Below are 24,835 nucleotides of genomic sequence, written 5' to 3'. Positions count from 1 at the left end.
TTTTAACGGTTTCATTCTGCCACTGTTTCCAGTTCCAGTTTCCATGTTTTCAGTTACAATACATTAATGTGCATATCCATTTTCATGTACAGTGGCTTAGCAACAAAACATGCTCATTGTAAAGGAGGGGAGATGGCAACATGTCAGAGAGAGAGGGGGGTAGAGCAGTGAGTCACTTTGTTCAACACCAATTGCTGTTATTACGCATCCGCCTCCCCGTTTCTCTGGCATGCGTGATAGGCGGTGCTGAAGCGGATCGCCAAGCAAGCGCTAAAATAGTTTGCTAATGCTATTGCCATTTAATGCAGTCTATTTGCGCTACATTGGGTGGTTATAGGTTATAATATATGCAGTACAACAGCAACTGGTGTTGAAAGAAAGTGACTCGTGGTAGAGCGTGATCTTAGTGTAGCCCTGCTGTGGGTCATAACTTGTAAAATAAAATGATGTTGAATGCTGTGGATGACTTCATGACAATCTTCATTTTCAATGTTTTATTTGTCGTCAGTTAATGTAACTAGTTATGACCAAAAATTACTGTATGCCTACCCTTACCAAATACAATATACATGAACAAAAGGTCTGTAGAAAATCAGTCAAACATTAGAAGTGTTAACTCATTTCTCAACCCACTCTGGGCGCGTTCCTGTGGGTCTGGAAGTTATGGGGACCTCCAAACGGTTGCACCACTCAGTTGACACGGGTGTGATTTTTATTAACTTTATCTTGATTTAATCATGATCCATAATGAAAAATATCTGTCAATACAAGATCATGACTATAGTCTTTTTAAACACATTGTGTTCTATAGATCTAACTTCGGTTGTTGACTGTTGGATTTTATTTAATGGGGCTGTACAGTGATGCTTCTCAGACTTCAGGGTTCCTCTTGTAGACCTCATAGGCAAACTCTTCTGTATGTGCATAATCTTTACAGACGCCAATGTAATCCATCTCCAGCTGGAATGGGCCATCCGCTTTGTCTCCCAAAGTAAATCCAATTGTGTTTATCTGCAGAAATTAAGTGTGGTCGAATTAATTTAGTGTGTTGTATTCACACATGTAGCTCTGGTAGAAATGCATATTTTACAGGTGGATTTAAATTCACATCTTTTCCATAGCAAAATAAGCATGTCTACAAAGACAGGTTTTAACAAGGAATAACTGCTACAATTTGAGCCTGGTAACATCATGGCATTGTTATAGCATATTTCATATAGTGAACTTAATGTATGTATGTTTTTACTTCCAAAAACGACTACCTTGTCGAGCCAGAGTGGATGTTGGTCATCTTGTATTCTTCCACGATGTGCCAGGAAGAACTTGGAGAATGGTATCTGCAAAGGAGTAGGGGATATTTTAAAGGTTTCCTTTAAGATTATTTTAAGCATTTTACGCTTTTAGATTGGAAAGTGTAGTGACAGGACAGAGAGGGGAGACAACTCTGGATTAGAACTCAAAACTATTTAGACACTACAGGTGTGTCAGCTAAACGCAAGTGCACTAACGAGCTGAGCCACCACCAGGCACCCCATTCCAAAACGGTTGTGTCAGTTTCCAAGTTATGAACATGTGAAGATTAGATTGGAAAGGCATTTCCAAAGGTAAAATAAGTAATGCTAACAGCTGTTTTTGGTATCTGTACAATGGTTCACGTGTTTTTTAATGCAAACCAAAGGAGAGTAAAAACAACTGAAATGACTGAAGCCTCAAATGGTGAAGGATGGGGTATACCTTGATATCTTGCCAGTAGGGCCCCCCTCTGGTATACAAGAAGTAACTGTATACATCATCTTTCTGGTGGGAAAAGTAGGTTTCTGCTGCAATATTGATCATCCATGGGCGGCCATCACCACGCACTCGTAGATGAAGTGTGTTGAATCCGGACCAATCATAGTGCTTCTTCCTCTCAAAGGAAGCCTACAAATGGAATATTTTAGGGGTAATTAGTGACACATGATCTACAAACAGTTAAACGTGTCTAAATATGGAAACAGTCACTATTAAGAAAATGATGAAGATGTGTCCATTAACCCATCAAAACCGGGAAAGCATCCGTGTCATTTAAAATTTTACCTGGCTATTCAAAAATAGCCAGCCCTTGAAAAGGTTTGAGAACTACAAATTTACAAGGCATTTGTAGAATCAGCCTCAGGTCTTGATGGGTTAATAGAAAATGTAGAGGCAAAAACAAAATGCTTTCAATTAAACTAATATAATATAAAAGAAGTCAACTCAATTCAAATATGATTAAAAACAAGTCTTGAATTTGAGTAGGTGTTCTGGACAAATTATGATTCCTTCAGTGGACCAACCAGTTATAATTAACTTCCCACCCTGATAGATTGAATTCACACTAATGAAACGAGCATTGAGCAGGTAGCCTCAATGCCATAATGTGCCATAATGTGGATTCACTGACACATCTTCCTGGGGAGGAAGCGAGAGTGAATCCACGTTATCGGTCTGGCTAAAGCCGGCTAGTGGGCAGCATCACTGGATAGGGGATACATTACTAACCAGTGGTTGCTTTGAGCGCATTGTACAGTATCCACTGTAACGTGTTTCTCCATCCCTTGGAGTAGCAGAACACAGAGTCCCATAGAAAAAAGAGGTATTGTTGTTCCTTCCAAGTTTCATGTAGGCTTCACTCTGGCCTCCTATCTCATGGTCCGAGGACACCGTCCACTGCTCCAGGTTCTCTGGCCCTCTGAATTCCCATATTACTAGAGTCTGTTCAAGTATATGTTCAGTAAGTGATTTCCCCTCTGGACCGGTCCAACGGTCGGAAAACTCTTTTTTCAACAGTGTAAAGTTCTTCTTGATACCCGCCAAACCTTTTTCGAAGTCTACTTTGATCTTCCAAGGAGGAGTGGTGTCTTTGGTCTGACCGGGCCGTCTGTATTCACCCCGAATCCGTGACATAGACCGTGTGGCCACAGATACAGGAGAGATGCAATGGACCAAGATCTTCCTATGGTGCATGGAAGCTATCAGCCTCACTGGAGGAAGATAAGCAATCCTTGACAGGGACATTTTTACTTGTCAATGCAGCGATTTCCTGTTGGGAAGAAAGAGAAATTGTATAGAACTTAAATCTGAGTTAAAATAACCTTGCTTTTAAAGTGAGCTTTAGAATTGAATCTGTATAGAACTTAAATCTGAATTAAAATAACCTTGCTTTTAAAGTGAGCTTTAGAATTGAATCTGTAGTACAGTCTCTGTATTAACTACAGGACGATTCTGCCCAATGCAGAGCATGCTGTAGGCTACGTCACGAGTCACGACTTAGCATAGACGCCCATCCTGCTACCCTAATAGACAGGGGTACATGAGCACCTGGCCGCTCATTCGTGCTCTATCTCCGACCAAGCCACACTTCCACCACACATCTCTCTATGCAAAATAAAACCTGCACACTCCCACAAAAGACATAGACTACATTGCATTCGCCAAAAATGTCTTCTTTACTGTTTAAATATTACTTTTCTGAAACACGCTATTCTTGCTCAACCTCAACAGCCTACGTCAGAATCGTCATGTTGGCGTCTACTACGCCAACTACGTTCACTTAATGGGGCCAGTCCTTCAGAGTGACACACGCGTTAGATGAACCACGCGACCGGGATGGTTTCTACCCCTCAATGTCGTGCCTACTCTACACTGCCATCCCAAGTCCCCGCCCCCTTTCACTGCTCCTCTCCTGTGTGTGACCTGTGAACTACTCTCTGACTGCACTGTGGCTTGATTTATATGTGCGAGGTGGAAATGTAATGCACATAAATTAATTATAGGTCCAGCAAGCAAATCATGATTGTCTGTTTGTGCTCAATAGGTCACCATCACATTCCGATTTTAGGTGTTATGTTTTGTATGACATTTATTTTGGCCAGTAGTTTCATATCTATCCTTTTTCCGACCAACACAGAACATGCTAACGGTGTTAGCGCGTTAGCATCCATCTTGCTTTTCATTTATATGTGCGAGGTGGAAATGTAATGCACATAAATTAATTATAGGTCCAGCAAGCAAATCATGATTGTCTGTTTGTGCTCAATAGGTCACCATCACATTCCGATTTTAGGTGTTGTGTTTTTTATGACATTTTGGCCAGTAGTTTCATATGTATCCTTTTTCCTTTGACCAACACAGACCATGCTAACGGTGTTAGCGCGTTAGCATCACACAGCTTACAGCGTCAGTGTTGCATGAATACTTTCAACCATGACAATGCCGACTACTTTTGCTACACACACTTCCCAAGGATTATGGAGATGTCTTTATTATTTTTTTAAGGTTGAGAAATGAAATAATTATGGTCGTTTCTAATCTCAGCATTTCACAACAGAAAGACGTGGATGCCTTTCGCTGCGCTGTTGCCAATTGCCATGTCTCATAGAAACAAGTTAATAGGTCTATAAAAATAATCCCAAAACAAGCGCATATAACAGGGGTCTGTAACCTATTTTAAATGAAGTGCCATGTTTTCATTTTCTAGATAGTGAGTCAGCCACAAGCTCACATCACAACAATAATCCATGTAATAATCACAATAACAATACTAATAATAATAATAATAACACTAAACTTCTTTGTAAACTCACTCATTTACAAACAAGCTCACATCAGAACAATAATGCATGTAATAATAATAACAATAATAATAATAATCATTATAAGAAAAACAACAATAACAACACTAACAACAGTACAGTACAGTAAAGACGTACAGTAAAGTACAGTACAGAGGACAACATTACAGTACAGTGCAATACTAAGGAGTGCAGTACAGTATCCTGCTACCCTAATAGACAGGGGTACATAAGCACAGTGGCCGTTTATCCAAGAGCTTTCTCCGACCGAACCACACTTTTACCACACATCTCTATATGCAAAATAAATTCGGCACACTCCCAGAATACATATAGGCTACATTTCATTGAAAGAAATGTCTTAATTACTCTATAAATATTGTTTTACATCACCACACGATCCCATGGGACAACTTTCTGTGACGTCAAAATCGTCATGTTTGCCAAACTCTCCACCAGCACAGAGCCTCCTCCCCCTTTCACTGCTCCTCTGTGCTGTGTGTGACCGACCCACTGTACTACTAAACGGACTCGCCCACTCTACAAACAACAACAACGTGAACAACAAAGTGAACAAACAAGACTCATGCTTGCCACCGCCAACAACTGGACTGGAATACATCATGCCACGACGAAAACGCTCCGCACTTTCTCAATACACGCCACACGCCAAACGTTTGCGAGCCAGTCACGCAAAAGAAACCAAAACAGGTCATCACAGCATGTTGCATGCGTGTGCTTCTCAGCTTCTCCAAACATTTGCCTGTGCGTGCTTCTGTGCGTGCTTAATCATTTGCACGCCCGTGCATCGTTTGTTCTTTCTGTGCTTTTCCCAAATCACATCGTGTGTGTGTGTGTGTGTGTGTGTGTGTGTGTGTGTGTGTGTGTGTAAACATTTGCCTGTGCGTGCTTAATCGCTTGCACGCCCGTGCATCGTTTGTTCTTTCAGTGCTTTTCCCAAATCACATCGTGTGTGTGTGTGTGTGTGTGTGTGGCGCGTCGCCCTCCAGCTGCAATTGCCAGTGTGCGCAGATTTGAACCCAAACTCACGCACTATCCATGCACATTATTAATACTCGCCTATATTTACTACATCGCCCTGTGTGTGTGTGTGTGTGTCGCGTCGCCCTCCAGCCGCAATTATTACTCGCCTATATAACGACACTTTCACCCAGTATGAAGCTAAATGTGGAAGCCGTGTGTGTCACACCAAAACTGCTGACCTATACAATCCTGTAACGCCGTGCATTCTGTGCTTGCGTGCGCATTTCCCAAATCACAGTGATTTATCCACACATCGCTCTGTGTGTGTGTGTGTGTGTGTGTGTGTGTGTGTGTGTGTGTGTGTGTGTGTGTGTGTGTGTCGCGTCGCCCTCCAGCTGCAATTGCGAGTGTGCACTGTGTGCAGGGCACACTACTGAGTTTAAAAACACAGCTGAAACATGAAGTGGAATCTTTTGTTTGTGTAAAAGAAAAAAGGGAATATCAACAAAACATATCTGTTTATTGTACACAATGCAATATTGAATGCAATGATATGGTGTGTCCTGTAAGCCCATGTGGGCTGGGCGCCTTTGGTGCATGACACAAAAATAAAGAAATCTATCTATCTATCTATTCAGGCCCATTCAATTAATCTATCACTACATTAGTTGCCTGTTCAAACTAAACTACACTTTATGAAATCATTGTTGCAGCCTACACACATATATTCAGGCCCATTCAGAACACATTTCCCAAATCTCAGTGATTTATCCACACATCGCTCTGTGTGTGTGTGTTGCCGTGTGTGTGTCGCGTCGCCCTCCAGCTGCAATTGCGAGTGTGCGCTGTGTGCAGGGCACACTACTGAGTTTAAAAACACTGCTGAAACATGAAGTGGAGTCTGTCAACTCCGGCAATTTCTTTCTTCCCATATTGCGCTGCAACGACACTGGGATGAGGCCCCCGAAGGGGGCCGAAATTCTAGTATCTATTAATCATATCATAATGACGTCAAGGCACGTCAGCCATGTGTGTCCAAATATTGAATCCAGGATAGTCAATGCACAATGCCACATGTACTATGATTACGTCATATTGATTACATTTGGATTATGTATAATGCATTATGTAATGGGGATTTACGGATTTAATACATATTTTTGGATCCAATCGACTTCACTCAGTTGTTAATACGCAATAATACGCAATTAACTTACCTAGGGTAGCTGGACATGGTCACCATGGCTTCATTAATACAGCATTGGAAATGCTGGACCTACTACAGGAGTCATACTAGTGATACGAGTATCTTGTTTTATGGGTTGATATGTTTCCCAATATGCGCAAAGTGAGTTATTTGTTGTTTAACAAATCAAATATAACCTTAAACCGAGCAATGTGTTGTTTGGGTGGTACTAATGTAATATCCACGCGCGAACATAATCAAGGTCGCACAGATTCAGAGCAGCAGCGGAAATGGGCTGCGTTCAACAGCAGCTCTAAGTTACGGAAGCACGGAAGGAACATATTTGTCCTACTTCTGATTATTCTGATCTCGTTCAACTTCTGAACAAAAGTGTCCTGACTCCTGACCTGAACGCACCCCTGGTGCACCAATGTTACCAGTCCTGAGACAGTGAGTGACACACTCGGTAAAGATCGTTTGTAAAGATGTATTTGTTATTGTTGTTGTTGTTGTCACATGCACGCGCGCGCCGAAACACACGCACACACACACACACACACACACACACACACACACAGTTGACAGTAATACAAACTAACTATAATATGAATTTGTATACATATTATTGTGATAACAAGAAAGCTGTTGTTGGTGCATTGATTGATTACTTTATTAACAGTTTGTAAACAGCTGACAGCACAGTAGTAAAAAATAAGTTAATTGGTTCCATTGTGGTCCTATGATTTTGATTATCGTTTGGCTATATTCTGTTTATTTACGTTTGTTTGACAAATATTTGTGTGTGTGTGTGTGTGCGCGCGCGATTTATTTATTTTTTAGTGCGCATGCTCTGTAATGTCTGCGTAGCGCCGTTCGTTGCGTGCGGCCGTCCGCTGGTTTACCATCAAACATTCAGACGACACAGTCTATCAGAGGTAGCACGTTAGCCTCCTCGCTAATCATGGTTAATGTAAAGAAACGGAAAGGTCGCGTCGTGATTGACTCTGATTCCGATGAAAGTGCTAGCGACGATAACTTGGATCAGGTAACGCAACACGACGCGTCTTATTTTGCAATTCATTGTTCATTGTTTACGTTGTCAACACTTTGAGGTGAAGCTATTAGCTAATGGGGTGCCAGCTAGCCTCTGGTTGTGCTTTGCCTGGCCTTGCCATGGTAAAGCTGAGAGTGGGCCTAGTCTATTTACTGGAACACGATACTTAAACTGTGGTGTTATTATCCCAAGTTTTAGGTTGCTTTTTGCTTTAGCTAGCTAGCTAGCTACGCCAGTGTTGCATCTCAAGAACACAACATTATGAAGCAGGAAAACACCGCGCCAAAGGCTCGGCTCGGCACGGACTGGTTCTGTACCAGACTGCTTCACACTTAACTCTAGTACGGATGTTTGCTATTAGAACACCAGCTTTATGGTTGTTGCGGGGTGTTTAGGCAGCAAAAGTCTGCAATGAGTCGCAGTCGATTTACTGTACCTTATCTCGAATGACGTCATGGGCGCAGAGACAGAATTCTATTTCGGTGTTGTTGACAAACTTCAGTCAGCTATTTTGCCAAGTGTTCTCTCTAATCTTAGAGTTGAATTTAACTCCACAGGGTTGCACCTGGCTTAAGTGTTTTCCCCCAGAATATTTTGTGGCGGGGACAGTGCACACACGGGTAGCCATGTAGCCCTCATGTGTAAACAAAACACATGCAGTCACTAGTTGAGACCAGCATGGGGGCATACTGTGCTTTTCTAATTCCATCAAGCAAACTGCTGTTGATTTGTATTCTGTACTATGCAACAGTATATCAAGTGTCTATCTGTTAGACTGTTAATCAGAGGTCCTCAATGTAAACAAGTCATAGTGCTTTTCTGGGTATCTCATACCCTCTTCAATCAATCAGTATGTGGTCATGCTTTTCGGATGTACTTTTTTATCAAGACAGCTATGATGGCCAGATGACCACCAACGTTATTTTCTATAAATTAAAATACAATGGAGGTTATGCGCATGCTTAAAGTGAATGGCAAATCGAGTGGCAAAGTTAGTTAAACGTTGTTTAATTCAATCAGATAGGACTTTTCTGTTTGGATTTATGGGCTGTCAAGGCCAGGAAGTAGTTTTTTGACACTCAGTAGTAGAGGGCAGCACGGGTCCATAAAATTGGACCCGGTCCGAAACGGACCCGGTGATATCAGAACCGAACCGATCGGGACCCGTGAACATTCTAATTGGCCGCACCCGGCCCGGAACAGGACCCGAAAGTTTTGGATCCGGTCCGAAACGGAGCCGAGAAGTTTTGACCAAAACGGCGCCGATCCGAGATCCGGACCCATAGTGTGTTCTCTGCAATATTATATGCTTTAACATGACATGAGACTGCTCTCTATGAGCAACGTGCACCCCGCCGCCTCTCCAGACAGCGCAGCGGAGAAGGGTTGCAAACTTGCATAGGCTATAGTGCTTTTTTGCGCACCGACATTCTTACCAGAGCTGTTGACAATCACAACAAAACTGTCCCACATTTTTCCTCCGAGGTGGAAAGCCTGGTGATGCGAGGTTAGTCCCACATTGCTTGTTGCTTTGCGTTTCACCTCGCTCGCTGAAGGGGGCCGCCATGATTGCATTAATATAGCCGTGTGTGTGTGTGTGTGTGCGTGCAAGCGAAAGAGAGAGAGAGAGAGTGCTCTCGCTCATGTCGAGGTGCATGACGAGACCCAGCCCTCGTTGACTCTGTTCAACAGACAATATGGACTTTAGAATGTAATAATTACAACCATTTTAGAAACCTATTTTTAAAGTTGAAGGGTTTAATTTATAAATCTCGGATCCTCATGGTTATTTCGGGTATTCTGCATTTCAGATACCCGAAACGAGATCCGCAGCTTTGAAATGGAACCGACCCGTTCCCCGACGGCACGTAATATTTTTTATTTTGGGTGGACCCGTGCTGCCCTCTACTCAGTAGGCATAGCTTCCTGGTTTGATGATGATGTCACACGCATACCCTCTATTCCTGGGATTTCACTGACTAAACCATATTCCCTTTAAATTACAGGAGCTTTTGTCATTGGCAAAGAGGAAGAGAGTTGACTCAGGTGAACAGGAAGAGCCAGTCAGCAAGCCTGCTGCTTCTACAGACTCTGAGACGTCGGATAGTGATGATGAGGTATGACAACAAAATAATGTGTCTACCAGATTTGAATAGTATTCTCCCAAGTATGGCTTGCCTTTTAGTTAAAATTTTGTGAAAACTAAAAATGTAAACAAAACATTATTTGATGATATACACATAATTTTTCAATTATTTGTACAGTGGACTGTCGGTGGCACCAAAGGCAAGAAGAAGGTTAAGCAAGGGAAAGGGTCGGATAAGAAGAACACTACAAAGAAGAAAGTAAATAAAGCAGCTGCATCTGGTAGCTCCGATGGAGACAGTTCAGCTGAGAGCTCTGCTCCAGAGGAGGGTAAGTTGCATCTGGGGTGAAATGTGGGGAGAAAAGAATGGTACCAAAGGATTTTCGAAAGAAAGCACTGGAGAAAATTCTGACAATTAAGCCTTTTTTATTTACAGGGTGCAGACAAATAACGTGACAATGTTTTGATGTCAATACATCTTTATCAGGTTTAATTGTTCAGTCGCACCGGAAGCACGGACCAGCCTGAATTTGGCTTGAGGGCAAGTTGGTCGCAGTGGAACCCCTTTGTTCTTCCAAATAATATTCCTTGTAAGCCTTCTCCACAGTCAGAATATAAATTAACTTCTTCAGAAGTTCAGATGGTGTATTATCGGACCTCATAGAGTAGAGGGACAGTGCAAGGCATACCAACAGCTGTTGATGGTATGGATGGACATTATATGCCCCCTCTTTTTGAAATGAACAGTTGGTATTCTGCAGTGCTGCTATAAACGGAAGGAGTGCTTTGGTCTTATGTACCTTGTTAATTTGTAGAATAATTTCTTGTGGCTGTCATTAGGTGACTCATCTTCTTATCCTACTTATCCTAGCTGGCATGTAGGGCAGCAACTAATCTGTATTTGGGAGATGTGGACTATTTACTTTACACTCCCCCCTCTTCTACACTGTAGGAGTCTTTGATGGCTTGTTTGTGTGAGTGTGTGCACACACTTATGTGTGCGTGTGTCTGTGCCATAGACGGACAATATGTGGGCTCATGTGTTGGGAGGAGGCGTCATTAACCCACTTGGGTGCCATTGCCATTATTGTATGTCAATTAAAGCCAATTAATCAATGCTACTCTTAACACCATTTGCGTAGATCTACGATTCTACGGCAATTGCACTTTTATAGTGCATTCAATGGATCAAGTCATAATACTACTCACGTTAGCATCTGGTTGCTAGCTGGTGCTGTCAATAACACAGGATCGCGGCATTAAGATCATTGTGGCCATAATCACCCATTCTATCCGTTTCTTTCAATCGCCTATATCTCCTATTCCTTGTCCCAGATGGCATTTTTGGCCAAAAAAAGGTTTATTCCACGGCCCAGAGCCTTGTTAAAGCAGCACCCGCGTTGAGCCTGTTCTGACATTCCATATGTTGATCTGAACTCATCAAACTCTGTACACTCACGCTCCATACGGCCAGTACAGAATTCATTCCATATGTTGATCAGATCCGAGATCCCCCATACCAAAGCGCCAGTGCTCGCCCAGCAGTCTGCTGTCACCCATACCAGGCGGATATGTTGATCTGACCCCCCATTCCAAAGCACCAGCGCTCGCCCCGCAGTCTGCTGTCACCCAGGCGGATGCGTGCACACGACCTTGCCCTCAAGTGTCTTACTGGTGATATGAAGTGATATGAAAATCATTTAATTTAAAAATGATTATAGAAACATTTTAAAATAAACAATTTTCTTTATAAAGAACCAGAATGTATCTTTAATGTTTTTTCCACAAATGAGTCTTGAAAAATTGTGCTCGTCTTATAATCATAGTCGTCTTATATTCGGCAAAATACGGTATGTTTTATTAATTGTACAGTAGGTAGCTTCGAATAAGGGTGTCAGTTAGCCTAAATGTGTAAATGATCCCCATGAATCCCCATAATGTATACAGTGTACTGGTGACTATTTGAAGAAGGGGAACCTATCATCAGGGCTTTACATTAAGGCTTGTCTTGTTGTCCGGGACAAGTAAAATATCTTTCTGGTCTGTTGGACAAGTGACTCATGGTTTCACTTTTTCTATGAAGCCTCCAAGCAGCAAACAATATTGTCTGGCATTTGTCTTGCTTTCCTAATAATCACCTTTCCAATATAATATTGTTATTAGCCCTACCTAGAATGTCTGTGATCTTACATACATTTCATGTATTCCAAATACACTCCATAGATCGATCCTATCCAGTTGGACTGGCCACGTCGGCATTTAAACTTGCAGCACTGCGTGTGTACTCACCCAGTAATTAATTCCTAAGACTTGGAGTCAGATATTATCCTCTAGTTTCAGAAAGTTCTGTCAGAAAACATGTTTTCTTAACATGTTAAGTAAAATCTTACTGTTTTTTGTCCGTGTGCAGCTCATGGAAAGGAGATTACTTAGACTATTTATGCCAGAACTTTGAAATTAATATGAAACTAGGACTACGACTCCAAGTCTTAGGAATTATTTGGGTGAGTGCACATGCAGTGCTCCAAGTTTAAATGCAGACGAGGTCAGTCTGCTAACCGTGCACGGATAGGACGGCTGTGTATTTGGAATACATGAAATTTATGTAAGATCACAGACATTCTACGGCTATTAACTTAAATATAAATATAAACTGAGAAGATACATCTAATATTCAAACATGTATTCACCAAAACCAACTTATAGTTTAGTTTATTTAAAATGTATTTGTATGTGCTTGTGCTCTGGACAAGTGACTTTTGTGCCCGGACAAGGAAATGTACTTGTCCGAATGACAAGTGCCTCAAAAAGTTAATGTCAAGCTAAGCACTGTTATCATGGTCTTATTTTCTCCCGATCAGGCGAGGTCTCGGATTCAGAAAGCAACAGTTCCTCCTCCAGTTCGGACTCAGACTCTTCCTCGGAGGACGATGTTTTCCGGGACGGTTATGGTGACGACCTGATGGGAGATGAAGAGGACAGAGCTCGGCTGGAGCAGATGACGGAGAAGGAAAGAGAACAGGAGCTGTTCAACCGAATTGAGAAGAGAGAGGTGCTAAAAAGACGGTAAGTGCATAAATTACATTTAAATATTAGGTTTAGGTGGAATTCTAGTGTTTTAGTACAATATTCATTTAACCTAAATGTGCTGTATACTAAATATATGTATGTTCGTGTTAGTCGACAGTGACATCCCTAGTCTGGACAGTGAGCTCACTGTCCAGACTAGGGATGTCACTGTCTTGATACGTCCACGCTTTGATACGATAATGGGTTCATACTGCGTAGTATGGTGTGTGTGTGTAGTGAACAAGCATACTTAAAACTAAGTTAAATGAATAGTTCACCCAACAAACGAGATCGAACAGGCTCATGCGTCATTTATGTAAGAGATTATTTAAACCGATAAGGTTTAACCCCAGAACACTAAACCCTTTTGGTCACACCATCACTAAACCTGGGTATATTTTACCTGAGAGAAATATTTCTCATCACAACAGTACAGTACAACAACACTACAAAGTGTGATGTTTTTGTAAAGTCAAAGTCCCGGCAGGGAAGAGTCCCACATTGCAGCTGTGGTGGGGACCTTTGTGACTGCATGTTAGACATACATTAAAGTCCAATAAAAGAGAAAGTGAAAAAAATAAAAATTATTAAGGATGATCTACCAATGAACAAGTCACGACGAAATTAAATATATGGGGTATGGAATATTATTTCTTTTAGCTTTTAGTACCTGCCGGACCTCGGAATATTCAGCGCGTTTCTTCAGGGGGTAGTCGTGGTCCACGTAAAACGCACATTGTCACACAGCAGTTATTTTTTCTGCCAATGCTCTTTGGAGTACGTCTTCCTTTGTCAGGTAGCTCCCGAACTTGACCATAACTAAAAAACATTGCATGGATGCACCTGGGACGTATCCTCAGTGATGTATCCCGAGGTCATCAGGGTTTTGGGTCTCTCGAACATCATACCCCTCACTCAGGTGACCCAGCTGGGGTGATCAAGTCCCGACTTACGTCCCAGTAGCTACCCTCGATCAGTCCCATTAGGGCTAATGGGGCAAGACCAAAGCCACACAATCCGTTCCTCCGGAACTACTCTGCCAGGACCGGGAGAACCAGATTCTGGCATGTGGAAGGACTAGGCTCTGTGGGTTGACTCCTGTCCGGGTCCCTCCTACGTCCCACCAGGTCCACTCCTGCTCTCACCAGGCCCAGGACCTGTGCGTTGACCACAATTGACCTAGGTTTAGTCTCCACCATAGGCTTTGGTGACAAAGCTCTGTGTGCGCACATAATGCCAAGGTCCATTTCGAGTGTGGTCTTCAACAGGTTATTCAAGAACCCAATCATGTCGGTACCTTCTTTATCCTCCCTTATTGAATAAAAACTCACATTCTCCCAGCGTGCACGGCCCTTTTGGTCTATCAATCTGGTTTCCTACTCTGCCTCATCCATTCTGTCATCTGTTCTCTTCATGCTATACAAATAAAGTTTTATTATTATTATTATCTGTTGTTTAATGTCGGAGAATTGTTGCATGTTATCTTAGTTACAAAAAGAATACTTTGCAGGCTGACGTTGCCATCTTCCTCTTCTTCACAAGAGTTGCTTTGGCTACTTTTCCGTCTCGAATCACGTTCAATTGTAGTGTCGATCATGGTTCTCCTACTCTTACCGACCTTTTCATTATTTAGGATATTTTTTTGATCAATAGAATAGAATTATTTTAGGGTCTTATTTAGATAAAACCGCCAAAGACCTCGTTGTTTAGGGTGTCATCCTTTCGTTAGTGGAAGCGGAACCGGTGTGTCCTGTTTTAATGTTGTTTTTCTCCAACAGGTTTGAAATTAAAAAGAAACTGAAGACTGCAAAGAAGAAGGAAAAGGAGGAGAAAAAAAAGAAGCAGGAGGAAGAGCAAGAAAAAAGGAAGCTATCTCAGGTCCAAGACACACAAGTGGTTAGTACAGTTCTGTTGGCATTTCACACATTGGGTGGCTCTGTTTGATTTGTTCTTAAGAGTGATGCCGGTAACCATTAACACCCCGAACGCCCGGGGGTATTTAGGACCATTAACCCATACTGGGCGGGAACCCTTCTTGGTGTTTTAAGCATTATGTTATACTGTAGCTATTGAAAAATAGCAGATCTACAAGCTCATAGCATAGATCTGCTATGTTTGAAAATGTGGTGCAAATCTTTTTGGATGACGTCCCAACCGGAAATTACATTTGCCTATATTCGCCCCAGCAAGTGTCCAGGCGAGGAGGCCCCTCGGATGGGCTCGGGGGAGAGGGTACATCGAATGTTGCCCAACAGGTGCTCCCAGCCTGTCGAGCGGTTTGCTCGGTTATGATATCAAAGTTCTGTCCTGTGATTAATCTCCGTCCTAAGCGCCAATCAGCTGTTTTCAGGTGGAAATTTCCAATTTATGAAACAAAACTTGAAAAGATCATCATGTAATCTTGACAGAATGAGCTGGAGCTGTTTGTGTGAAAGAGAGCGCACTGTGTTGTATTGTTATTTTGGTATTAGCAAACTTTTGAAAATGGGAAAGGTGGGGGAGAGAGAGAGTAGGGGAGTGACATGCAGCAAATGGTCGAGCCAGCCCGGGAATCGAACCGGGGTCAGGCATCAGAGCATATGTGGTTTGCCTACTCAACCACTTGGCTATCTGGTTGTCCCAATCTCATATTCAAATGAATACAGACTTTCTCATTGTCTTTACAACTTCCCTGCGACATACTAGCGTCATGTCCAGGGGGTGTACTTGTACATCAAGCTGCCTCACGCTACAGAAACAGGAGATAGGCTCCTGCCCTACGGCAAGGCTACTTACTTATTACTTACAACTTCCACCCCTCTAGGTCATGTCACACAATAAGGAGAGACGATCCAAACGTGACGAAAAGCTTGATAAGAAGTCCCAGGCCATGGAAGAACTGAAAGCTGAGCGTGAGAAGAAGAAAAACAGAACAGGTTGGCACACGGTCATATCCCTATTTCTATTTTTGTGTTCTATAGCCCCTTATTGTTCTGGCAATGAAGAGGTTGGGACATTCATATGCTGATCTGTGACTTCTCTGGCAAACAGCTGAACTGCTGGCTAAGCGTCAGCCCCTAAAGACAAGCGAAGTGTATTCTGATGATGAAGAAGAGGAAGAAGAAGATGATGACAAATCATCAATAAAAAGTGACCGGAGTTCACGCTCTTCATCTTACGATGATGACGAGTAAGTATGAGTAAGATAAGAAGAACTAACTGAGCCATTTAAGTCCATAATTTATTCTGAGGCCTATCTGTCCTGACCCCATATCCATATTTTATAAATTATGGATGATTATTATGGACTCAGACTGTTATTCGTCTCAACTGCTAACAAATGTATGTCTTCATCTTGCATTTTGATGACTGCCTGACCTAGCACCTGATGGAAGTTAGACTCAAACCATTCATGTATCTCTATTTTGATGAGCATATCGTATCTCCCTTTTGACCTACATTTGAAATGCTTTAATAACATCAAACATCAAATTTACAAATGCTACTTTAGTGAATATACTGTAGTGAACGGAAAGGGAGCCGATCGACATAAATTATGTAACTTATCATTAGTGTTGGGCAGTAATGAGTTACTTAATAATATATTACTGTAATATTACTTTACTCGGTAATGAGTAGTGTAACCTATTACTCTGCCAAAGCTGTAATTTTACTCATCCAAATAACGCTGCGTTATTCTTTACAATGAATGTGATTTGATTTTGTTTCTGACCGAGATAAAAGCACTCTCCTCCCTGAGTAGGAGGTTGTCACATGCACAAAAATAACAGATTTACAAGCCATCAACACTGTGCGATGGTACAGGATGTTAGCTTCTAGATCGGTTCTTTTTAAGCATGCACCATCAGGCAAAGTTACGAAGGTGGTCTGCGTGTGGTCTGACGCAGGTCCGTTTTCTTTGGCAACACTGCATCCCGTCTTTCCATTGGCTCCGCCGTCACCATTGTTGCCACAAACCCTGACTTTCTACAGCCTACTTACACACACTACCACTCGCTTACAATACGCGGACCTGGCAGCACTACATCCCATCTTTCCATTGGATTCCGCAGCTCTGTAGCTGAACTGCGGAAGGGGAGTACTTGATTGCCTTACACACGCTGGCCGTGCGGGCGTGTAAGCACCGCCCGCAATCATATGAATGTGTGGCTCCAGGCGGCCCCGTAAAGACATCAAGCGCTATTCTCCTGTCAGCTAGCTACTTTTGAGAATGTAATAGTTTTATTAAGTTAATAAAACTATTAAATTATATTGCTATAGGCGGAGTAGAAAGTAGAAACGTCCATACCCCCCCACCCCCAGTTCTGCTGTTTGGTTGATTTTTAACTCCTCCTGTATAAGGACAGGGATGTTTTTAACCTTATTTGAGAAATTACTGTAGGTACTGTTATTAGTTTAGTATTGTTATTTATGTATTGTTTTTGTATTATTTATGGAGCAACCCAACCTAAGTTTTTCACAGTGCATGTACTTGTCATACATTCTTGTGACAATAAATCTCTTGAATGTATTGTTCCAATAATATAATATTACTCTTGATACAATTAATGAGTAATATAATTACTTTTTAAAGGAGTAATAAGCAACGTATTGCCCAACACTGCGTATCAACTCCGTGTCACATTATTGCTGCCACACCAAATCGCCAATGACCTCTACATAGAACCTTTATGTTGATTAAACCCTGTTATTCTCCTCTTGAATTCCAAAGGTGTATCTCTGGATGTCTTGTCTTTCTAGTTTATCTAAAGTTTTGCTCATAATCTCTGCCTCCATATCTCTCTCACCATTTTAGGAAAGAGGAGACTCCACCAAAGTCCCAACCAGTGTCACTCCCAGATGAACTCAACAGAGTCCGCTTGTCCAGACACAAGTTGGAACGCTGGTGCCACATGCCCTTCTTTGCCAAGACTGTGACTGGGTGCTTCGTTAGGATAGGTATTGGGAACAGCAGTAGTAAACCAGTTTACAGGGTATGTTACCTCTAACATCTTGCTTTTGTCATGTCTATTGAAATAATTTATTTAACCTTTAACCATGCAGACAAGTTAAGAACAGTTTATTAGAACGGTGGCCTGGCTCATCAAGATTATCAATACAATTGCTAGATTAAATTAAATTGTGTTATTCTGTCCAATTATATTCCTCCCTGGCCATTGAAAGGTTGCTGAAATAGTGGATGTGGTAGAGACGGCTAAAGTTTACCAGCTTGGAACAACAAGAACAAACAAAGGGTTACAATTAAGGTAGGAATCTTAGATTCCAACTAACAATCAATGTTTTGTACAATTAACCTCTACTTAACCTGAACTCCCATATTTGACAGGCATGGAGGTGACACGCGTGTCTTCAGACTTGAGTTTGTGTCAAATCAGGAGTTCACAGACAATGAGTTTATGAAGTGGAAAGAGGCGGTAAGTAATGGGTGGTAGTTTAGAAATAATGAATATACTCTATACATGAAACTTCGAAGCTTTTAAATGACAGCTTTCGGTGCAGAAAAGGTTAGGGTATGAGAGACATTTCAAGATCTGTCAACCCTGAAATACAAAACAAATGTTTCTTTGATCTTTGCAGATGATGGTTGCTGGGATGCAAGTCCCAAATCTTGATGAAATCACCAAAAAGGAGCAGTCCATTAAAGAGGCCATGAACTATAAGTTCAATGATAAAGACATAGAAGATGTATGTCTGTCACTCTATGCTTTGTCTATGTTCTGGTCTGAAACATGCAGAGCAGAAAAATAGTATCTTTGCATTTACCTTTCTTCAGATTGTGAAAGAGAAGGACAGATTTCGAAAGGCTCCATCAAATTATGCCATGAAGAAAACTTCTCTCCTCAAAGATAAGGTACTGGGAAATATAGAAACATGAAGTGCTCTGTTTGTATTTGCTGCCTCTGTGTGACAGTGTTCTGTCTGAGTCATATGACACGTATTAGAGCAGAAAGCTCTCCTCTCCCCTGAATCCTGAATACAGGCTCCTGCCTTGCGGCCAATGGTTAAAGGTCCCTGCAACTAGAAACAACGGGTACAAATTCTCATTTATACCGTACCTACTTCCATTCGTGCCATCAATAATGGAAGCAGGAGGAGATTGCTGTTGTTCAGTTGTGGGGACAGTTTAAAAGCCCATCACCAACTTGGGAGGATGGTGATGAACTGATGTTTTCTTTTTTTACTTTAAGATTTTTTACCTATTGTGCAATATGGTCGTGGTTTGCTGTCTATGAGTAGGTGGGTGGTTGGTTGTTGTCTTGCTGTGTGAACTGTGGACACATGATTATAATGGCATGATTGATTAAGATGATTATTATCTGGATGTCTTTGTCCTATGCATGTTTATTGTGTATTTTAGAGTTCTTAATCTGCTTTGATGCAGCACAAATTGACCGGTTTGGGATATAATAACCATGAACCTTCTGACTGGGCCGATCCCTCTCTTTGTTTATGTTTGACTAAAGGCCATGGCAGAAGACAGAGGAGATGGTGATCAAGCAAAAACTATCCAGGTTGAACTGAATGAGCTGGAGGAAAGAGCTGAAGCACTTGACAGGCAGAGGACCAAAAGCATCTCTGCCATTAGGTTGGTTTCAGAATCTTTGAATTGTAAATAGTTTAACAAGGAACAACATTGTTTTATTTGCAAATAAGAAATACTTTAGCTAATAAGACAGGCTGTTTTTAGGAGAACATTAATTGTTCTTGTTAATTATTAATTGTGTTGACCGCCTAGCGGTCCAGGCGCATACTAGATATAAGCTCTAATGCCTATCCTGACAACTTTGCTGTCTTACTCCTAGTCCGTCTCTCCCCGTTTCCTGTCATATCTTCACTGTGTACCATCATCAAAGGCCCAAAATATATTAACAAAAAAAGATGTTTAGCTTTACCTCACACTCACTTTAATTTATTTTTTTTATAATCCAGTTATATAAATCAGAGGAACAGAAGTTGGAACATCGTGGAATCTGAAAAGGCTTTAGTTGTAAGTTCCAACATTCACTTGCTTGTACAGTAAATTATGTATTACGTCTCTTAATGGTCTAATTCTAATCACTACTTCTTCTCACAGCTTGAAGGACAACAAACCAAGAACACACCAATGGACCCTTTCACCCGAAGACAGTGCAAACCCACTATGGTGTCTAATGTAAGCGTTCTTTATTTCCTTCACAGTATATTTAATTTAATCAAATTCTGTCGAATTTATCTGGGTAATCTAATACCATTGACCTTTGTTTTTTTTTTAGGCTAGAGACCCATCTGTACATGCAGCTATCCTTGAACATCTAAACCAGAAATATGGCTCAGGGTCAGCAATGCAAGATCCCAACTCTGGGGACAGGAACTACCAGGTAACACAGGTGCACATTCAGGCAACTTTAAAGCCTGATTTAGAGTCACAGTAGTCCAGATTGGTTGCACTGTATATTTGTAGCTGAGTCAAAACCTGCTCTACAAATTTGATTGATGCGCACATTAGAAGTGAGTATACGGTACATATGACTAATGTAACAACATTTGACATATATACACCCTCCACTACCCCATGTTAATGATATTACAATTCAATTGTATTCACCAAATGCACTACGAAAGTGGGGGGAAAATGAATATCTGATTGGAATCAGTGTAGACACTGCAGACTGCCGCACTCTGAAGAGATGGATGGATGAGGGACAGACGGCCAGGAGACAATTTTGCAATATATATAGTACCGGTATACAATATATATACAGTGCTGGCCTACAATGCATTTTAAGGCTACTCTCACCGTTTTACAATGGTCATGATTGTACGGTAATTAAACCGTACTGTTGTATTGTTGTCTTTAAGTGGTGCAACCACTTCCTTAACCCATTTTGGTGTTTTACCCACTCAGATCGGGAACCCATATTTGGGTTCTGTACAGTATTCAAAAATGTAAACATTTTGATTCTGCTATATAAATATTTGAAGTTTTTCAGAAACCTTAGGTCAGGATTTAGAGGCGTTTTTAGAATCGGCCTCAGGCCTAAATGGGTTAAGTGACTGTGTGTGAGGGTGGGTGCCTGCCTGCCTGGCTGGCTGGCTTTGAGCATGAAAACAGCATGGTTGTTTTTCACCACCTGTGCGCAACCTAACACACAAACACACACGCACCTAAAACACCCCCCCCCCCCCCCCCCCCCCCTTACTTCACATGGGTGTGATTTTTATGAATTATAATCAATTACAATCTCTTGTTTTGTTGGGTGTTCCAAAAGTGGACATGGAGCCTTCGTTCTACCACTCCCGCCCAACACTCCTTGCTGACAGGTGCCGCCCCCCAGCTCGTAGTAGACCTGCAGTAACAAATACCCCCCCCCCCCCTGGCCTTGCCCAGCTTCCCTCCCCCAAACACGGGCCAATTGTATTTGTCTTTGGATTTGATTCCCTAGACTCTGCAGTGGTTGACAGGTAGTTTACCACTGCGCCACCCGAGCGCCCTGCCTCCTCCCCCCCCCCCCCAAAAAAAATAGACAAACATTACAGCAGAGAAATCACAAGAGGGTTCCAATGCTCTCAAGCCTGTTCTAGGATGGTCCGGTGCATCTCAGGAGCAGGACAGCAGAGAAACTCATGGTGCTTGCTTGTGATTTCTAGTGTTACTGTTTAATTTCCACAATCTGTCGCCAACGTTGCTTCATTTTAGCCCAAATTAAATAAGTTAACATTCTGTGGTGTGACAAACTAATAAGTAATAACACATTATTACTGCTTTAATGGAATTGTATTCTGAGTTCTTTACTATCTATCTAATCTAAATTGTCCTTTCTGTGTTCTAGGGACAAGAAAAAAAAAACAAAGATGCCCCCAAAGTATCGAGCGATCTTTCAGAAGACCTATTCAAAGTTCATGATTTTGATGTCAAGATTGACCTACAGGTTCCTAATGCAGGTGAGATGACCTCTCATGTACAGTATGTTCATCATGAGGTAGGTCATGATTATGTGAAATTTCATTGAGTGAAAAGGCTTTGAAGAGACACAGCCAGCTATTGGTAAACTCTTATTTGTTTTATAAAATATTAATATTATATCCTTGTGCTTTATTGCAGAGGCAAAATCTCTCTCAGTGAGCTCAAACGCTCTTCCTGTAAAGGATGGCGCCCCCCGAAGGTCTCTCAATCTGGAGGACTACAAGAAAAGGAGGGGATTAATCTGATGGCTATGAGCTACTTGTTCAAAACCACATTGCATGTGCAACTGGTTTGAGTCTGTGTGTGTGTGTGTGTGTGTGTGTGTGTGTGTGTGTGTGTGTGTGTGTGTGTGTGTGTGTGTCTGTGTGTGTGTGTGTGTGTGTGTGTGTGTGTGTGTGTGTGTGTGTGTGTGTGTGTGTGTGTGTGTGTGCGTGTGCGCGCGCGCGCGTGTGAGAGAGAGAAAGGTGAGAATGCGTGAGTGAGTCTTTGAGGACAGGATGTGTGTGAGTGTTGATACAAGAGACTGTTCATCCTACCACAGAGGACATATTGATTACTAAAGCTTAATCATTAAGCGAAGACGTTTTTATCAAGGATCTCTCTAGGAAGACAAATGTCCAGAAGATTACGTTTTCTTTGCTGTTATTGCATTCAAACACGGACGTTAAATTGTGTTATTTCTTCTTTTTTTTTGTTATTTTGAGTTTGTATTTAACTTCTCTCCCCTCATTTGGATGTAAGGGAGTACACTCTTTTCATATTTCTTTTTTAAATATTGTTTTGGAAGGATGGTGCTTTTGGATTTTGACCGTGAACAGGCAAGGACAATTATCCTCTGTGACTTTAATTTTCAGGTTACTCTGAGATTACTGGACGGAACACTTGATGAAGCTGAATCAGCTTTTACCTCATCATCAGTGAATTACTTTGTACCTTTATTTCCCTCCCAAGCATAGCAGCTCGTGGTTTTTCATAGAGCTGATGGAGATCTTCCATGTATAACTCAGCTACAACCTACAACTTTTACCCTTTGTTTAAACAAAGGAATATAGGAATGGGACACATCTTGTCCGATTATATGTCAACTGGATAATGTCACTTTTTAAGTATTTGAACCAGCCGGATTTAAGAAACAAAAACAAACTTTTTTTATGGATGATTAAAAGCATTACGTTGTTTATTTTATCTCTAGTTTGGTTGTTCATGGGATAAATCCCCTCCCTACTTGCAGAGCAGATTCTACGTGTTACCAATTGTGTCCATAGTCAGTTCTTGTATTGATGTGGCATGCCATGTAAATATGCATTTTGGAGTGAGTGCGGAAAAAATAAAGAGGCACTGTTTCATAATTATGTCTTGTGTCTGTTTCAACTGAGGCAAGTTCATTTGAGTTACTTAGTGGACTGGATGATTTCACTCTCCCACAGTAATAAGGAAAAATACACATTGGCCATTTTTACGCTATTAATCAGTGTTTGTGAACTCAGTAATGTGTGGAAGATCCATAGTCAGCCACAACAGCTTGGCACCTCATGCTGGTCACCAACCTAGCCACATTTTGCTGTGGGATGGCATCCCATTCCTCAACCAGGATTTGTTGCAAGTCAACCAACGTGGTTATGTTGGTCACTAGTCAATTGGGTTGAGGTCTGGACTCACGGCAGGCAATTACATCCTCTACTCTCAAATTCTTGAGGTACTCTGTGATGATGGGGGAGGGCGTTGTCATCCTGGAGGTCCCAGATTCTGAAGATATGGGATCGCCACTGGCTCCAGAATCTCATCCCGATATCTCACTGCATTGATATAGCCTTCAATGATGACAAGTTCTGTCTTGCCTGTGAGAGAAATACCGCCCCATACCATGACATAGCCATGGTTCATGACTCTAATGGCAGTCATGTTTCAGGGCTAACCATGACACTGCCCCCATGGAAAGATGTCACACGATCTGTGCGGCAATCTGCATATCGTTCTCCATGCTGTCTCCACACTTTGATCCTGCCCCCCAGCTTTCGCAGACAGAACCTCAAATCATCACTGAACATGACGTTGCCCCACAATGTCAAGTTCCACAGTCGGTGCTGGCAGAGGCCGCAGAGTGCTGGCTACACCAGCGCAAACGGGCCTGACGGTGATGGGCAGTCATTGCAGGCTTCCTGTCAGCATGAAGACTGGCTCTGTTCAGTCTGATCCTCACAGTCTGTGCAGAGATGCGTTTGTCTCGTTGAGCAAATATTGTCTGCAAATCTCTGGAAGAAAGCCTACGGTTCCTCAGTGAAGCAAGGGTAAGGAACCGGTCTCCTTGAGCTCGGCTACTTTGCGGTCTGTCTTTGACTTCACCAGTCTCACGGAACTTGGTCTTAAGTTTGGAAATGGTACCAGGACTGACACCAAATAATGCTGCCACTCTGTATGCTGGAACGCCAGCTTCCAGTTGCTTTATCCTGAAGGGACAAACGCCAAACGCGGCATCTTTCCACATAGTCTTTCCACCAGTATTGTTGCTGCTGCTATAGGAGCATGCGAATAACGAAAACTGTATAAACACATGAAATGCTCAGGTGCCTGACACACACGCCTGTGAGGCTGATTTGCATGGAGTCCACTGACACACCTGCCAGGCAGTGCCAGCACTTGAAGCTCAAAACTAGAGTGAATAGAATGCCAACAGAACAAGCCTGGTGCCAGGGCAACCAAACTAGTCTTATTTATGTTCATGGTGTGTTAAATTGGGACGGTGACGGTGTTAGCCTGAGTGGTTAACCACTTCCCCTTGAAATCACATTGCATTCCTTCCTTTGAATGAATTTCAAGGGAGAGTGGTTAACCAGGCTAGGACAGTGTGTGCAATGTGCATATACTAGAAATAGCGAGTATAATCCATTGCATGTAAAAAGTAAAATCACTGGCTCATTTT

At 42.0% G+C, this 24,835-nt stretch overlaps 2 protein-coding genes across 3 annotated transcripts; one reads left to right on the top strand and one right to left on the bottom strand.

Annotated features, from left to right (window-relative positions):
- Positions 1–870: 870 nt before the first annotated feature.
- On the bottom strand, positions 871–8,385 carry ndufaf1 (NADH:ubiquinone oxidoreductase complex assembly factor 1; the record flags this gene model as incomplete). 2 transcript variants are annotated; one of them, XM_080784157.1, is made up of 5 exons in its annotated part: positions 8,253–8,385; positions 2,521–3,061; positions 1,735–1,920; positions 1,263–1,337; positions 871–1,011 (listed from the first exon to the last, which is right to left on the bottom strand). In XM_080784157.1, the coding sequence occupies exons 2-5, from the start codon at positions 3,034–3,036 to the stop codon at positions 871–873; spliced, it is 918 nt and encodes a 305-aa protein (XP_080640283.1). In that variant the 5' UTR covers positions 3,037–3,061; positions 8,253–8,385. The 2 variants fall into 2 exon arrangements, with proteins under 2 accessions (XP_080640283.1, XP_080640282.1); XM_080784156.1 differs by lacking the exon at positions 8,253–8,385 and adding an exon at positions 6,794–7,034.
- Positions 7,674–23,264, top strand: rtf1 (RTF1 homolog, Paf1/RNA polymerase II complex component). The gene is made up of 18 exons (XM_080784154.1): positions 7,674–7,807; positions 9,823–9,933; positions 10,081–10,231; positions 12,764–12,968; positions 14,750–14,867; positions 15,775–15,886; positions 16,002–16,140; positions 17,767–17,944; positions 18,135–18,217; positions 18,298–18,385; positions 18,549–18,656; positions 18,745–18,822; positions 19,436–19,557; positions 19,902–19,959; positions 20,047–20,124; positions 20,225–20,329; positions 21,782–21,893; positions 22,054–23,264. Exons 1-18 carry the CDS (start codon positions 7,724–7,726, stop codon positions 22,158–22,160), a joined length of 2,037 nt encoding a protein of 678 aa, XP_080640280.1. The 5' UTR covers positions 7,674–7,723; the 3' UTR covers positions 22,161–23,264.
- The last annotated feature ends 1,571 nt before the right edge of the window (positions 23,265–24,835 follow it).

The sequence above is a fragment of the Protomyctophum bolini genome, assembly GCF_963924005.1.
Source record: "Protomyctophum bolini genome assembly, chromosome: 15".
NCBI lineage: Eukaryota > Metazoa > Chordata > Actinopteri > Myctophiformes > Myctophidae > Protomyctophum > Protomyctophum bolini.
This window is presented reverse-complemented; position numbering and strand designations above follow the sequence as displayed.